Source organism: Tachypleus tridentatus, chromosome 3 (assembly GCF_004210375.1).
Source record: "Tachypleus tridentatus isolate NWPU-2018 chromosome 3, ASM421037v1, whole genome shotgun sequence".
NCBI lineage: Eukaryota > Metazoa > Arthropoda > Merostomata > Xiphosura > Limulidae > Tachypleus > Tachypleus tridentatus.
Window position 1 is genome coordinate 112,197,310 of NC_134827.1, and position 18,330 is coordinate 112,215,639.

The 18,330-nt window shown below is 32.8% G+C and overlaps 1 protein-coding gene across 4 annotated transcripts; it reads left to right on the forward strand.

The window, feature by feature from the left end:
• Positions 1-1,788: 1,788 nt before the first annotated feature.
• On the forward strand, positions 1,789-15,453 carry LOC143247777 (organic cation transporter protein-like). 4 transcript variants are annotated; one of them, XM_076496233.1, is made up of 10 exons: positions 1,789-1,908; positions 2,653-3,036; positions 3,406-3,509; positions 5,507-5,661; positions 6,462-6,629; positions 10,087-10,234; positions 11,105-11,193; positions 12,550-12,764; positions 14,464-14,645; positions 15,135-15,453. In XM_076496233.1, exons 6-10 carry the CDS (start codon positions 10,205-10,207, stop codon positions 15,162-15,164), a joined length of 546 nt encoding a protein of 181 aa, XP_076352348.1. In that variant the 5' UTR covers positions 1,789-1,908; positions 2,653-3,036; positions 3,406-3,509; positions 5,507-5,661; positions 6,462-6,629; positions 10,087-10,204; the 3' UTR covers positions 15,165-15,453. The 4 variants fall into 4 exon arrangements, with proteins under 4 accessions (XP_076352348.1, XP_076352347.1, XP_076352351.1 ...); XM_076496232.1 differs by having other exon boundaries at positions 3,406-6,629; XM_076496236.1 differs by lacking the exon at positions 14,464-14,645 and having other exon boundaries at positions 1,824-3,509.
• Positions 15,454-18,330: the final 2,877 nt, after the last annotated feature.

Here is an 18,330-nt window from a genome sequence, read left to right on the forward strand (position 1 = left end):
TTTCATGGCCCGGTGTGGCCAGATGGTTAAGGCACTGGACTTATAATCTGAGGGTCGCAGGTTCGAATCCCCGTCACAACAAACATGCTCGCTCTTTTAGTTGTGGGAGGGTCATTATAATATGTTAGTTCAATGTGTGTCTAGGTGTTATCAGTCTTTTATAGTGTTCTGGTGGATTGTGGAGAGCGTGTTATGATTGACTGGATTATCACTGTTTCTGATTGGAGGAGAGATTTCCTGTAGATTCAACCAATGGCAACCACAGGTTACTCACCTCTAATACGGTATCTCTGTTTAGTAAAGGTTTAATAGTGTTAATAGAAAATGATTCTTTGATGTTTCTTGTCTTCCAGAATTTGTCTGTGTCGACTATTCTAGTTTTCAACCTTCTTAGACCAAACCCTCTTTGTTAGCCTGAAAATGACCTAAGAAGGTTGAAACATTGTTCTGTATTTTATATTAATTAAAGTACTAATACTCAAACCAGCCGTCTTGAAAATACTTTTTTGCTTCAAGTGGGTTTCTCGTCTTCATGAAATTATGTTTACTAGAAAAGAAGCAATCTGTTACATGAGTGACAACTACGTTGTATTATAAACCCTTCCCAGGCTGTATTATGCTGTTCTTCCTTAGGTGGGTCTATTAATTATCTAAACCTAATAACTAAACTATATTCGTTTTAGATGTCCATCTGCAAGTAGGTCACATCCTTTTGGACGTTTTGGAGTATTGCTTCCTAAACTCTGCCATTTATTTTTCATGTTTGTGTTGTTATTGTCCCAGTAGATGTTTCTTGGTCTCTTGGGTTGATAATTTCGAAAATATCATCGTTATTTGTAGACTAGCTCTGTGAAGCTGCTTGTTCCACAAACAGATCGTGAACTAATGTTTCCATGGTGTAAATTTTCCATTAATTAGTGATTCTGTACAAAAAGTTCTTTGACAACTAAATCAAATTCTAACACTATAAAAGATAGGCTTAGCCTAAATGCGTGTTTTTTTTCTATTAATTGTTAAATAATTATTTCGTATCTGAACAATTTAAAATGATCATTATGTACTTGTACTCGACAGAACCAGTCTGGACCAATCAGAAACGTTGATACGAAGTTTCGAAAGAGCTTCCTCCTAATAAAAAAAAATGTAATAACTCCTTTTTCGGTTACCCGGTTGCCAACTACAGAGAATTACAGAGGTACAAGTTTTGGAAACTTTACTGTTACTTTTCCATTTAGAGGTCCCGAATGGCCAGGTTGTCAAGGCGCTCCACTCGTAATCTGAGGGTCGCAGGTTCGAATCCTTGCCACACCAAACAAACTCACCCTTACGCTGTGACTGTCAATCCCACTATTCGTTGGTTAAAAAGTAGCCTAAGAGTTGGCATTCCCTCTAGTCTTACACTTCTAAATTAGGGACGGCTAGCGCAGATAGCCTTCGTGTAGCTTTGCGCAAATTTCCCACTAAACCAAACCGTTCACGTCTCACCCGTAAGACGTAATGACGTGAAATGTAATTATTGCTGTTCATTCTCTCATTGTATGTCACGTGGTAATTGTTATTTTAGTACAACATAAATCAGTTATAAGTTTCTTCGAGACGCGTAATTTTTTATACGAATCATGTCGCCGTAGAGACAAAAATCTCATATAGTTTAGAAACTATGACAAAAAATGACATTGAATATATGTCACGTTTCTCGACTTGCATAAATCTTCACGATAAAATTGAAGATTGGTGTAAAGAAGTGTTAACACGTGCATGTCACGTGGCTCCAGTTTTGGCTCGTATACAGATGTTTACCGAGGTCGTCTCAAAATAGTTTCGATAGGTGGGAACCTTATTTTATAAGAAGACTCTCATCTCACACACTCTCTAAGTTTAAATCAACTTGATCGGGTGCTATCAAAGGTAAATGTCTTCTTTACTTACTAAAAAGAAAACTTTGTAATACTATTTACTAACTTTCATCTGATCCTTATTTCTGTACGTCTGTATGCTAACATCACGCTCATTTTCTTAAAAATATTTTGAACAACTTAATCGAAATGCAGCGTACTTTGCGATTTTATCACAACTTGTTTATAAATGTCGTTTCTTCAAGAGTGTTCTTGCTATCTGTTGATTAGTTGAGCGTCAGCTTAGTGATGGTAAAGAAAATTCCAACATCAGTAAAACAATATGATAAATTTAGAGCATAAGTCGTCAGTCTAGCGTAACGTTTGGTGACAAGGGCCATCACAAAGTTTACATTCTGACGTGACATTTGACAATAATGAACACTATAATGTTATCAGATGACGCCAACAATTTAATGTAACGTTTGCTCGAAATTCAACAAACTAAAATAATCGGAGACAAATGTGCTAAACAGAAGTTACTACCAGGGGTTTTACCGATTACTTTTAAACGTGTTAAATTTTGTTTTTTTTTAAACATTATTAGCTTTCTCTTTGTATGAAACTTGGGGAATTTTTTATAAAATGTTTTACCAGTGCGTAAAATGTTATTTATTTTATAGTTTCATTTTTAAAATGTTACCCTAGGATTGTTTTATTTAAAAATTGTATGTATATATTTGTACTTGTAGACCAACTGTGTTAATACTTTAGAATATTACAGATATAACTCACACTTTATTCTTTCTGTCTACAGAATTATTCCTTTTAAACGTAAGGATGAAATCACCCAGAGAAGATATTACACTCATTATGGGCGGCACAGGCAGAGAAAATATTTTCTTTTGATTTTGTCGCGACTTTGTCTAATGCTTGGCATATTCTGGTAACAATATTTTTGGCTCCTAATATTGATCACTGGTGTGGTGGACGTCCAGACGTTTTCCACAATATGTCGGAAGTAGAATGGAAGAACTTCAGTGTACCAGTGGTGGCTCAGGAAACAGGACAACGGTCGTTTAGCAAATGCTGGATGTATGACGTAATGAATAATACAAATTTGAACAATACTCGTGAAGTTCACTATTGTTTCTAGTGGGAATACGACCACACTCAGTACAAGTCTTCAATAGTAGAACAGGTTTGTTAAAACTGAAAAACGGTAAGCGATATGTGGATGTTTTCACTATCAATAGTAGAACAAATTTGTTCAATAGAAAATTTGGTGCCCTGTACACGGGTTTTTAAAAAAACATCAAACTGTTTACATAAATTGCATATCTTGTTTCTCGTGATGACGAGAAACATTTTCTACATGCATACTTGTGTGTCTTTCTCTAAATCTGAGAAAAAACTGTAAACAAAAAAACTCAATCCACTGAAAGCTAAATTAGTTTTAGCTCAGTGAAAACGGACAGGCTTGATCAGAATGTATACTGCCCTTTCTGTTTGACTTTTCATCTATGTTTTGTTCAATTTTTGTGTTTTAACACCGATTCTGTACTTTCAGTGGAACTTAGTCTGTAACAACTCGTGGATGATATCTTTGAGTCAGATGTTCTACATGTCAGGCTATCTAGTCTCATGGTTTATAACCGGCCAACTCTCGGATAGGTAAGCACATTTCATCGAACTAGAACATAATCTCACACTGATACAACTTTTGATAGCTAGTGACATTTTTCAGATATCTGACATTCATATTGATAAAATTATAAGTAAGTACATTTCATGCAACATTCTCTCGCATAGATAAAACTGGTAGCTAGAGACGTTACTAAGATATCTGATATACTGTCTAATACTAACAGATATGGACATTTAATAGAACATTCATTCACTGATATAACTCTGACAGCTGAGGACTTTTTCTGACATTTTCCCACACTGATGTAACTTGTTTTAACTGCTAGTTAGATTCTTCAGTGCTACTACAATAATGTTTTATGATGGCTGAAACTTTCGATTAAATGGGTTTGTTAGTTGTTACAAATTTAAAGAATTAAGATGACCACAGATGATGGCAACATTTCTAGGTAGCCATATTTGTTATTATATTGCTTCAAGGATAGTGAGATTTCTGCCATTAATTACTTATTTATTTGAATAATTATTTGCTTATTGTTCTTGAAAGAGGTAAGATGTTTATTTGGACATTGTTTTTGTCCGCTATTGTTTATTTATTCATATTGTTTGTTTATTGCTTGGTAAAAGAAGCCATTATCTCTTATTTACGTGAATATTATTTTTGACTCAATGTTTCGGAATCCATACTTACATTACTAGGTTTCAAGCCAGAGATATTAACAATCTTACATTAACAGTAAAGCTACCATATATACGGTGATTTCTTTACAAATGTTACCTAAGATTGGCTCTGTTCAATTTCTTCACTTGACTCTCGTCTACACAAGATGGAATACGGTTGTTGTATATACAGGTTGGATATTAACAATCTTACATTAACAGTAAAGCTACCATATATACGGTGATTTCTTTACAAATGTTACCTAAGATTGGCTCTGTTCAATTTCTTCACTTGACTCTTGTCTACACAAGATGGAATACGGTTGTTGTATATACAGGTTGGATATTAACAATCTTACATTAACAGTAAAGCTACCATATATACGGTGATTTCTTTACAAATGTTACCTAAGATTGGCTCTGTTCAATTTCTTTACTTGACTCTCGTCTACACAAGATGGAATACGGTTGTTGTATATACAGGTTGGATACTTGAATTTGTCAAAGGCTTTTTCTTTGATTGAAGTGTTTTAATGTTTGTTGGCCAGACAGTTGTTTGTTTATGAAGGGTAAGACTGTTCTATATACTGTTGTTTATAGTTCACTCATTGTATCCATATTTGAATCTGTAAACAAGGAACATATTTTATTTATTGCAACATCCGACATTTTTGTAAGTCTTAAAATTTCCATATTTATGTTTTTATCTTGTTCTGTGTGCGGTTTCTATGTTAATATATTTAACTGTGACGTAGTAGCTTTCTTCTTAAGTGTTTTCCTGAATCATTTCGGAAAATCATTATTCATAGATTTTTACTGTAACGTTGTCAATAAACGTATATGTGAAGTTTGAAAAATCCACTGTTAACAAAATGTATGTAATCGCTTCTTTCCTTCAAAATTATATTTAACATTCGTCATTTTCTTCAGATTTAACGATAACGTTCTCAGATAGTTTGAAATCGGTGAAGTGTCGTTTTTAGTTATTTATTTTTAACATTAATGATCTTCAAGTAACTTTATCTCAAACAGTGTTACTTTTACTGATTCTAGGCTAATTTTTTAAAATAAAAATGTTTATTGCACCTCCATTTTGATCCATTAGTTTTTCTAATTTGTTAAAAAAATATAAATATAATACAATAAAGGTTTCACAATTAACTTTTTTAGATGACTTCTCGCTAAGTTTTTGTTCCTTTGCTTTTTGTCATAATGTATAGACAAGAACATTCTGTTTACTATTTCATGGTTCACATGTTGTATCATTATATATGGGTAACATTCATTTAACGTTTTTTCTATTCATCGATGAGTTGTATTTATATTATATGGACAAGAAACGAGTTTTATGTTTTTTTCTTAAGATTCGGCCGCCGACCAATCATTTTATTAAGCATAGCAACAGGGTCTTTGTCTGGAATCTTATGCGCATTATCACCAAGTTTTATAATTTTCGTTATTTTGAGATTCTTTGTAGCCTTGGGCGTGACTGGCATTGTAACTTCTTCATTCGTTTTATGTAAGTACCAATTTCTATATCTAGATTTTAGATCTTAACAAGTGGCACTGGGTAACTTCTAAGTGTTTAAAATTTAGCCCAGTCTATATTTAGATCATCAATCCTGTTAAAAGTTTTCAGTTCACATTGCAGACTCTTCTGTACAGAGATATCTAAATATATAGTTAAGTTTCTTTTTTATCTTGTTTCGTGGAAGACCTTGAAGGCGTGTCAAAAGTTATTAATCAATGCCGACTACAGGGAGTAGTTAGATTTAATATTATGAAGAAAAATATATTTATTAAACGTCTCAGGTATAATGGATAATAGTTTAAAAATGACCGCAAAAATTCATGTAACAGTTATTACAGATATGGAAAAGTTGTTGTATTTTTAAATTTTAAAAACTTTCAGATGAAAATAATACAAACAAATGTTTTTCAAACAACATTTTAACTTAAGAACTGTAATATCTATTTCAAAAATCTCTTACTTTTAACGAACTTTTACAGACGAGTTTCACACAAAATTTTAGGTGATGAGAGAAAAGATTCAAATTCCTTTTCTCTCTTAATCACAATATACAGTAAATTATATAATAGATGGCTAGTTCGTTACGACAATAGTAAATTATCGTGTAGTTAATTCCTTATTGTTAGATTGTGGAATTCCAAATATTGTTTATTTAAAAGTTGTATTACTTTTCAAAAGATGTTCTTCCAAAGTTTCTAATTAAACAAAGATAAACAGTTTAATTTCTATCGTTATTTTCAAGGAATATTGTGTTAGTCTGGCCTACAGTGAAATATATTTCTCTTTAGTAATGGAAATTATAGATCAAAGCCAGAGATCGACACTGGGGATAGCTTTTCAGATGGGATGGGCTGTTGGCTTTTTAACCCTTAGTGTATTGGCCTGGTTTTTAGAGACTGGACATACCTTCAACTGAGCATCAGCGTACCACTGTTAGCTTTAGCCGGACACTGGTGGTGAGTACCTTATCAACTTCAAACGTTATTCTTGTAGACACAGAGGACGGCGAGGTAGAAGTATACAAAATACAAAATTCACTTTATATTTTCGTATTGTAATTTCTCAAAACAGAACTCGAGATTTTAGTATCATTTGAAATATTGTTATAATACAATTTATAGATGCTTATACATAAGTAGATATATACATCATTACATTATACGAAGTACATAAGTAGATATATACATCATTACATTATACGAAGTACATAAGTAGATATATACATCATTACATTATACGAAGTACATAAGTAGATATATACATCATTACATTATACGAAGTACATAAGTAGATATATACATCATTACATTATACGAAGTACATAAGTAGATATATACATCATTACATTATACGAAGTACATAAGTAGATATATACATCATTACATTATACGAAGTACATAAGTAGATATATACATCATTACATTACATCATTTCTTCATTATCTACATTGTACTAATGCAGCTTTCAAGAAACTCTTACAATTAACTACGTACATAAAATGAATTTTGTAAACCTGACTTATGCGTCGCTGTTGTAAACCGAATTTATGCTAATTATCTTTTTATATTTCCATCTGAGGATGGTGTTTTGTATTTATTTGTTTTACTGTCCTCTGTGCGAACCTGTTTTTTTTTCTTGCCAGCCCTTGGTTTTAACATTTACACATGATATTTTATAGGAAACATTCTGATTTCTTTCCTTGAAAGATTATATAACATGACATTTTCTTGTTAGCTATCAACCCTTTTAGAAGGGGTTAGGTATCCAATAAGAGGCTCGATATGTTGTTTTTATACATAGAGATGGATATCTATTCGTATAATAAACCTTCTACTATAGAGTGTAAAAAGTTTGATTACTCCACTTAGTGGTAAACCTGCGAACTAAAAAAAAACCAAAAACATTTCGATATTCGTAGTGAGCACAGCACACTGGGTAGGTTTGTTTTTAATGATAAACAATTTACTAGTATTTATAATATACTTTTTATATGTAAACCAAAGGTTAAAACTAAATCTTGCATGTATACCAAATATGCTTCTTTTCTTGTCTATATTTTTATAAATTAGATTGCCACTGCTTTCTCTTTTATATATAAATCACTGCTTCTTTGTCACTCTCTGAGTGACCTCACTGGTAAGTTTGTAGATTTATTTTGGATTCGACTTTCTTGTGCATAAAATTGGACACGAAGGTTGTTTATTTTTCCATTTACTCTTTTTCACTTTTTGTTTGCTATTCATTGTATCACAGTGAATAGATTTGTCATTTATTTTGGTAGTTTTATTTCTCCATAAGCATACGTTTCTTACATTTTACGTAATATAATTCTATCTCTTCTTAACTAATTTTCTTAGTATTGGGATATGACTTGGCCTGGTGGTTAGGGCGCTCAACTCACAATCTAAGGGGGTTGAAGGATCAAATCCTCTTCACAGAATATGCTCGTCCTTTCATCCGTGATGGCATTATAATTTGACGTTCAATCCCGCTATATATTTGTAAAATAATAACCCAGAAGTGTACAGCGAGTTATATAGCCTAGCTGTTTTCCATCTAATCTATCACTCATAAAGTAAGGACTGTTAGTGCAAAAATTTTTAAACAAAATAGACCTCAGTTGTTATATTTTTAATTCAATTAATTCCCACTTGTTCCTTTTTTTTTCCCTCATGTTTCGGCCTAGCATGGCCAGGTTGACATAACGCTGGACTCGCCCTTTCAGCTGTGGGAAGGTTATGTGTTTCAATCAATTCCACTATTCGTTGGTAAAAGAACAGCCCGACACTTGGCAGTGGGTGGTGATGACTGTTTGCCTTCTTTCACGCTAAAATAGGGACAGATAGCACTGATGTAGCTTTGCGCGCGAAATTCAAAACCAAACTAAATGCTTTCTTTCGTTAATTCCTTCTAGTTTTCCTTTTCTCTCTACTCTTAGTTTCCCATTTTTCCTCTTAATTCCTTCTTCCTTCTAATAGTTTTCCTAGCTAACTTGTTTTGTGTCTCGCTGATTATTAATGAACATGCATAGATACTCACTTTTTCAGGATAATATATATTATAGACAGCTGATGTGGGAATAGAAAACCTTTTGTTATTTACAAATAATGTTTCAACGTCCTATGGTCAACATCAGGTTGAGAACAATATTTTAAAACGTGACCGTTGTTGATCACGTACCGTCGAGTCGACAGTAATGATAGGTGTAATATGGTAGTTAATATTAAAGTTCTTTCTTCGTTATTCATTTCTCGCTCCATGAATTTCTCGTCTCATTCTCAACATAACTTGTTACATTATTTTGTTTCTGTTTCGGCTCATTCATATTATAACTTGTTACCTGCTATATTTTTGTCTCTACACTGTTCTGTTTCTCACTCAACTTGAATGTTTATTTTTTTTCCTTTCAACAAAAAATGGTCCGATTAATATCCCAGAATGTGAATTAGTGGATTAAATTTCGCGTCCATTAGCAAAAACGACAAAAATCGGACATTCCAACATGATTACATCAGAATGTTAAAATAGTGAAAGCTAATTACTACTGTTTAGTTATGGTAGCCTTGTCGATGGATTCCACTTACCAGATCATTTTTAAGTTCTCTGGTCTATTGCATCAAAATTATGGGTGATTAGCAAGTATATCTCTTGAATATCAAAAACAAATTCATCAAAATCTTTTTACTTTATAATATAGGTATCTAAATTTACTTTTATCATAATATCAGTCATAAGTTATTTTTATTATAACACAAGTTTTCCTAAATTCTTTGTTCTATTATAATACAATAAATTTTTTGTTTTGAATTAAGCACAAAGCTACACAATGGGCTATCTGTGCTAATACAATAAATAATAAGTTGTTTTGTTTATTTTATAATGACATCGATACTAATTATTTTTATATTATAAGAACAGTGTGACTTTTATTTTCAATATATTGCAATGTCATGTAATTTATTTTTCACATATTAGTACTTTAAGTTTGGGTTATTTCTGTTTTCCTTTTTTATCATTTAGTTTGTCCGTTATTAAAGCTATAAGAATTTTAATCCAATGGTTCATAACTCGCCTTCTCTGCAATACACACAGTACTGCTCTTTCGTTTTTTGTAATAAAGTAAAATCCCAATAGGTCAGACAAGAATAGACAAAGAATTAAAAATTAGTGACGACATTTTGCAGATACCTTTTGTGCAACTTTACATGAAATTTTAAAATATAAACATCTCACTCTTTGTATTTGGATACAATCATTGGTATTGGTTTAACTTTTCTCTCAGATTTCATCTTTTTATAATAAGTATTCTAAGCGATAGAGAGTGAAAGAGATGTTGATAAATTTAATGGCATACATTTTCGTTTCCAAGGGTATAATTCCTTTTTTGTTTATTCACAATTTTTTATGTTTTAGGCTTCTTCCCGAATCTCCTCGTTTTTTATTGTCTCACCGAAGATTCCAAGAGGCGGAACACGAGTTACAGAAAGCTTTGATAACAAATGGAAAAGATCCTTCAAACCTACCGTCGATCATGTCCAAACTGGTTGCAAATGTGGAGAATGTAATTGTCTACGCGTTTCAATGTCAATCATAACTAACATAATAAAATATCCTTTGGAAATTAGCGTGCAGATTTTAGCATATTGCCTTGAGTTAGGTTAGAAATATGAGTAGTGACATTTAAAACCCCTTCAAAATTATGCTTGTTTGTTTTGGAATTTCGCACAAAGCTACTCGAGGGCTATCTGTGCTAGCCGTCCCTAATTTAGCAGTGTAAGACTAGAGGGAAAGCAACTAGTCATCACCACCCACCGCCAACTCTTGGGCTACTCTTTTACCAACGAATAGTGGGATTGACCGTAACATTATACACCCCCACGGCTGGGAGGGCGAGCATGTTTAGCGCGACGCGGGCGCGAACCCGCGACCCTCGGATTACGAGTCGCACGCCTTACGCGCTTGGCCATGCCAGGCCCAAAATTATGCTTGAAGATATGGTTGCGGCGACTTTTGTTTCATTGATATTTGGATTTAACAAAGTATATTAATTGCCTTTCGGCCCGGCATCGCCAGGTGGGTTAAGGCGTTCGACTCGTAATCTGATGGTCGCGGGTTCGAATCCTGGTCGCACCAAATATGCTCGCCCTTTCAACCGTGAGGGCGTTATAATGTGACGGTCAATCCCACTATTCGTTGGTAATAGAGTAGCCCAAGAGTTGACGGTGGGGGGCGATGACTTCCCTCTAGTTTTACACTGATAAATTAGGGGCGGCTAGCACAGATAGCCCTCGAGTAGCTTTGTGCGAAATTCAAAAACAAACAAACAATAATCAACTTTCTAAAATTAATTTTTTTTTCTATTTCAGTTCTTGAAAAATTTGTTGGGCATATTATTATTAGAATTTTTGTTTTTTCAATATTTATATTGCAGGAAAATAGCACGTATAAAGAAAAGACAATTTTGGATTTGTTAAAAGTTCCGAAATGGAGAAAAAAGTCACTAGCTGTGTTCTCAATTTGGTAAGTTTGTTATGTTAAAAATTTGTTTGTTATTTATTTGTTCTTACAGTTCCTCGTATAACTGTTCTTACCGAGACACCTTCGTGCTAAGTTATACAATTATAAATAATATTAAAGTTTATCAATTTGATCATGTAGTTATATCACTACACACCGAGTCATTGAGTATCCGACATGTTTCGAAGTTGTTTCTTGATTTAAAATGTAACGTGCATCAAATAATTGTTTCAACACTATGGCGAGAAGATATACAATGAATACATATGCAGCAAAAATATTCTTCAAGTATTTGAAAAGTTATGTTTTTGAGAGATAACTTGCCCCAAATTTTAATATTATAGTAAATAGAAGTTGCGATTCTATTAGATTGCTTATGGTTTCTGTTAAGAATCTACAATGACTGTTTAAGTACTAAATTTATGTTGGGAGTTCATATGTTCTGATTTGTTCTAGAAACATCTCGTGGTATGAAAACTTCATACACCAACAGAGTCGTAGAATAAGTTTAAACACTGAAAACGAAGCATCGTGGGAGTTACATATTATTAATAGTAGAAAATGTAAAATTGATAAAAAAAAACAACACCCGAACAACTATGCCAACATTTTTCATTATATAATATACTCCACTCTTAAAAAAACAACTCCTATGAAGACAGACATTTGTCACTTTAGAACTTTAGTAAATAACAAATGATTATTTTAAAAACAAAATTATCGTTGAGTTAGGAGTAATGCGAAACGCTTTTTAATTTATTTTACTTGGTATTTCGAGTTTTACAAAAAATATCCTGCTTCATATAGCTATTAATATATATACAAAATTCAGATATAATTATTATCTGCGTTATATAGTAAAACTTTACAGAAGACAGTTGATGGATGTACGTGAAATACGCAATTCGTTTTACTATTTTAGTTTTTGTATCTTAGTGCATAAGTTACCAACTAGCTCTTATGTCCACTCAATTACAAAGACCCGAGCCTACGAATTGTGATGAAACATGCTTTCAGTTAAAGGGAATGAAAACTGTAATTTGCAATGACCTGATCCTGGTAAAAAAATAATGCAATGTTTTTTTTACACAACTATGATTTTGAAATCCGCAACTCGCTGAGAACAGAAAAAAAATAAAAATAAAATTTGGTTTCTTAACGCTAGAAAACATTAGAGATACGAAGAGCCTCACACACACTAAAGATGGAAAGTTATTTGTATAATTGTCACGTTGTGTTTTAACATCTTATTTTAGGAAATTTAAGCTCTATTAAAGTACAAGGAAAAAGATTTATCTTAACAACAAAACGACGTAATATATTTAAAAAATGAAAGTTGGTATTTTATCCCTTCATCAGGTTTGCCATTTCCTTCATTTACTTCGGATTATCTTTCAATACTAATAATCTCGGAGGAGATCCGTTCCTCAATTTTCTTATTGCGGGTGCAGTTGAGTTTCCATCATACTTTGGGACAATCTTCGTGGTGAAACGTCTGGGGAGAAAATTTCCCCTTATGATATCAGTAATTATAGCTGGAGTTGCTTTGTTGTTGATTATTCCTGTTCCTTACGGTAAGAATTTATTTTTGAAATTTAATTATATAATTCTTTGTACAAACAGTATTAACGAGTATCGAAAAGCTGTAATTTAACGTGTAGTGTGTGTGTGTGTGTGCACGCGCGCGTATATATAATCCGTTTAAACCACAGTGTAAATAACCAAAACCAGCATTTTTAGAATCCATAGAACAAACCTTTACACGTTAAAAATCAGCTTAACCTGACTGTACACGTTTAAAATATTCAAACTAGCTGGTCGCTGGTAACTTTAAAATTCTAACTCTACTGCTACAGAGGAAATTATAAAACAAACGTCATAACTAGAAGAAAGTATTAAATTATTTGCCTTTGAACGAATGCTTTCACTGCTTTAGAATATTTCTCATTTTTAGCCAGCACTCTGACCAATATAATTTGTAATCTAATAAATAAAAACAAAGTACAAACAAATAATCAATAACGCTGCACAAATCAAAAGGCTCCTACAGGGCACAGGCTATGGGTTAGGGTATAAAATGTGCCCTAGGTTGTGGAGGTGACAACGGGGATAGGACTCAAATTGTGGTTGGGGATACACTGTTCATCAGTCTTGCATGAAGAAATTCGGGTAGTTGTGGGAAAGTGACTATTTTCCAAAGTATAAATAATAAGGTACTACCACTTGGGGGTAAGATACACTTGCCTCCTGAAACTTGCATTCCAGCTTCCATTGTGGTAGTAAATCACTAATTAGCAGCCAAGTAGACAAATTATACTAGTATAAGTTATCTAAACTGATTAATATAACTCCCAACCACCACTAATAACGTCCATTGTGACTATTAGACTCTAAACAAGCCTTAATATGTGATAAGCTCTCCATCCACATAAAGTGTCAAGTTGTTTTAAAGGATCCTATTAACGACTAAAAATAATACTTTCATTAAAGTTTCTTTTAATTTTTACCTTTATTTAATAATTCTTATTTATTATAGAATATTTTAATAAAATCTAATAACACACATAATTATGTATACACAATTTTCGTATGTCATTAATTCATCACATCTCCAGACTTATTTTTATTTATATTATTATTTTTCCTGTTAAATTAGTCATATCGTTTAGGTTGTCGTGACTCTCCTACTGTTATGCATTCGACTCATAATCCGAGGGTCGCGGGTTCGAATCCCTGTAGCACCAAACATTCTCGCCCTTTGAGCCGTGGGGTCGTTATGAGGTTACAGTCAATCCCACTATTCTTTGGTAAAAGAGTAGCCCAAGAGTTTGCGGTGAGTGGTGATGACTGATTGCCTTCCCTCTAGTCTTTCACTGCTAAATTAGGGACAGCTAGCGCAGATAGCCCTCGAATAGCTTTGCGCGAAATTTAAAATAACAAATAGCATACTGTTATTTTGCACATAACATTGTCAGTTATTTCGTAAGATTATTATTATTAAAGTTCGTTTGTAATAGTTTTTTCTCTTACTAGGATTGTTTTTTTCGCTGTCAATTAGTAATATTGGTTTAATTTTCCCCAGAGTTCGTGTGATTATATTTCCTTACTATTACCTGTTTATTTTCCATAAAACTGTTATCGTGTGTTATTAAAACTGAAATTGTTAGTTGGTGTAGTTTTATTTTCTTAGTAATACTTTTTGTTTTGTTTTCTGAATGTGACGTTGTTATAGTCCATTAGAAGTGTAAGTTTTTTAATGTTTACTTTCTTCAGAGTTGGTGTGGTTAAAGGTTACAATATCAATGTCTGGGAAGTTAGCGATTACAGCTGCGTTTGCCATTGTTTACGTTTATTCTGCAGAAATCTTTCCTACTGTAGTACGAAATATTGGTGTCGGAACAAGCTCGACTTGCGCGAGACTAGGCTCTATGTTAGCTCCCTTTGTTAAAGAATTGGTAAGAATTCTTCTTAAACCAATATTACATAAATACCTCAGAAATTAACAGGTAAAATATGGATATTTATTTTAGTAAAAATACAAAATATCATCTAAAGCTTTGAATTACGTAAATTTAATTTATAGATATATAGAATTTTTTCACAAATATGAAACGCCTCCTATTTTATGCTTCTATTGTAACAACCGACTATAGAAAATTACTAAATAATGACCGTAGACTTGAAGATAGTTTAATACTTCATAAAAATCGATATTTGTAAACGTAGCATTATCTGTTTTTGGTGTACACTTTTGGACTTTATTGTGTTTTTATATCAGTCTAGCATGAAGTGTTGTTTTAACATTGTATCAATCTCATTTCTTAGTGTCGAACCTGTTGTTGTTGTGTATGACTCTACTCTTCTGATTTACAAGATGTCTTTTTTTAGCCATCAGACACCAGAACTAGATGGAACTAATGATTAAAGTATGTTTATGTTTTCAGGGTACAGCTGTCCACCCAGAAGTGCCATAGGGGTTGTTTGGAGCGCTCTGCTTACTAGCCGGTTGTCTTATTTTAACCTTACCAGAGACGCACAACAAACCCATTGCCGATACCCTACAAGAAGAAAATGGGATCGATTAAATCTTGGTTTGAAAGCGAAAACTAGTCTTACCACAACAGTTCTTACTAAATATAATGTTTTCTTGTAACAGTAACAGGTTTGAAACATACTTTTATTTGCAGAATTGAATATATTGTAAACTATTATCACGATAAAAATTTCTGTATTTTTAAAATAAACATAATATACTCAGTGGGACGCTCAGTGGGACAGCGGTAAGTCTTCAGATTTACAACTCTAAGATCAGGGATTCGACTCCCCTCGGTGGACACAGCAGATAGCACCAAGTGGCTTTTCTGTAAGAACACGCACACACAAAGCAACACTTATTATTTCTACAATGTGTTGGACTGTACGTTCACAACACATGCATTAAGTATTATCTCCTCCTTAGTAAGTGTTTAGTATATAGTTATCCTGAAGAAGAACGTTATATTATTTAATAGCAACATTTAAGAGACTGTATACGTTAGTCGGCAAAAAGAAAGTTTCTATCTGTAGACCATTCAAATAAACTCCAGAAATCTGCGCATCAAATGCAACTATCGCAAGTTAAGCACTATTTTGAGTTATATTCAATCATTAATGACCATACAATACTTAGTGACATTTATCAAAATCCCAAACAGAGGCTAATCTTAAATGTGTGAAGAACCGATCGATTATCTTGCCGGAATATGAATTCGATGTCTCGCGGTTGACGCCTTGTTATCTCAACAGCATAAAAAATTTTAAAATCTCGTTGTTTGGGTAAACATTAAAGTGACGGTCAAATCGCACGCAAATCTTATGAGTTAGAAATGGAAAGTATTGACGGATTGCCTTTTCTATAATATAGAGATGTTGTAGAAAACTGTCAAAGGATCTTATTTTGAAGATAAGTAACCTGATGCTCAGCTTAAACCAATTATCCCTCTCTAAATATTTGTTTGTATCTTTTTATTTAAAAAACACTCATTAAAACTGCTACTTCACAACGTTTCCTTTCTAAACTTTTGGCTATGAATGCATTCAAAAAGAAATTTCCATGTACTTAACCATCGAATACCAAGAATATGAACTACAAACTAATAGAAACGTCTAATTATTCCAAATCACATCATGGTCGTCATCAATTACATTAAATCACGTCATTGTTTTATAATGAATTGGTAATGCTATAAATTGATAAGAATCCCCAGCCACAACAAATCACGTCACCGTTTTATAGTAAATCAACAGTACCATAAGTTAAGAAGACCGATCCACAGCAAATCACGTCATTCTTTTATAATAAATCGAAAATACAATCAGTTCATAAGAGTAACCTGTAACACCAAGTTGTACCATTGTTTTATAATAATTCTAAAAAACTATCAGTTGATAAAAGTGCCCAACAAAAAAAAAATCACGTCATTGTTTTATAACAAATTGACATTGCTATAAATAGATAAAATAAGTGAGGTTTAGGTTAGGTTACGTTTTAATTTATGTTAGGGTTAGGTTTAGGTCAGAGTTATATTAGGCTAGGTTAGGGTTAGGTTAATTTAGTTTAATTTAGGTTCAGGTTTAGTTGGGTTAGGTTAGGGTTTTTTAGGTTTAGGTTGGGTTTAGGTTATTTTAGGGTAAGGTTATGTTAGGTTTAGGTTTGGATTAGGTCAGGTTAAATCAGGTCAGGTTATGTTTAGGTTAGGTTTAGTCCTATAGTCCAAACTTGTGTTAAGAGTGCTTAAATAATGATAATAATACTTGATTATAAAGAGTCAAGAAACATTATTAAAAAACTCCGACATAAATCTTTTCGTATCGTGAGAAAAAGAAATCCCAGCACGGCTAAACCCCTTGCACGAACACATTTTCCTTGTAAAGGACGTCGAGTAGATTCACTTTTACACGAAACTTGTTTTGTAAACCAGGTTATACGCTACTCAAGTAGACAGCGATAAGGCACCAACCAGACTGGTAACTCTAGTAGTTACTAACTTAGTGTCTCAGGAATGTGGACGAATTACTTGTTAACAGTTACATAACAAGGGGCGTGTATGTATAAACATGCTCTATGGTAGTGTTCTTAATACTCATTCTACGGACAAGTATGTAGACCAACATTTGTTTCATCTGGACAAAAATCTATTATTTTATTTTTCATGCAAAAAAAAAAATTGATTAAACTTAATCTGCCTTTCGGAATAATTCTATGTTACATTTGTTTAGTTCAATGAGTGTCAAAACATGGTTTATCTTGTTATTCATTTTAAATGTGAAATGACAATTGTGTCAATTAATCACTTTTCTTTACAAACTGAAAGTTTTATAACTAACTTACTGATATTCACACCACCGCACACGCGCGCACACACACACACACATAAAAATTCTGATGATGTAAGTATTAGAGATTATACATCTTTAAAGGGAGACAACATCAAGATAAGACTTCATCATACATTTTTGAAGAAAACCCTCGTTTTGAAAGATACAGATCGTGTGCTACGTACTTATGTGGATCATTTCATAAACAGCTTCAACGCTGATTTGTATTATAAGAAAGGTCATTGTGTACACCTTCGTATTTGTCAGAAAATGACCATACAATTACAGTTTTGTTTCACAGAAGTCTTACCATATACAGTATCTTTACATCCACCTGACCACCACAACAAACTTAGCATTATCTACTGGAACGTTTACGAAAGAGAAATTCGTTATATCATATATTTAATATGGCAATAGTAGATTTGTCTAACAGGAATATTATCATACATAACATCATTATATCCATCTGCCTACCATTTCAAACTTATATTTGTCCGTCTAGATTGTTATCTAAGAATGTCATTACATGAGTCTGGCAGACGAATTTTTCAATCTATCAAACGCCAGAAATAGTATTAACAGTGTGGTTAACTAACTGATCACCAGAGTAGTCATAGAAAGGTTTTGTAGTTTGACTGTTAGTTATAATCAAGATTAATTATTACTTATTGTAATTATTATATTCATCTGTAATCAGTTATGACGTTCTTATAGAGAAGGTTGAGGCAGTTCGTGATGACAGTTCCTTTGAACCAAGACAAATATAGGTAAGAAAAAAAT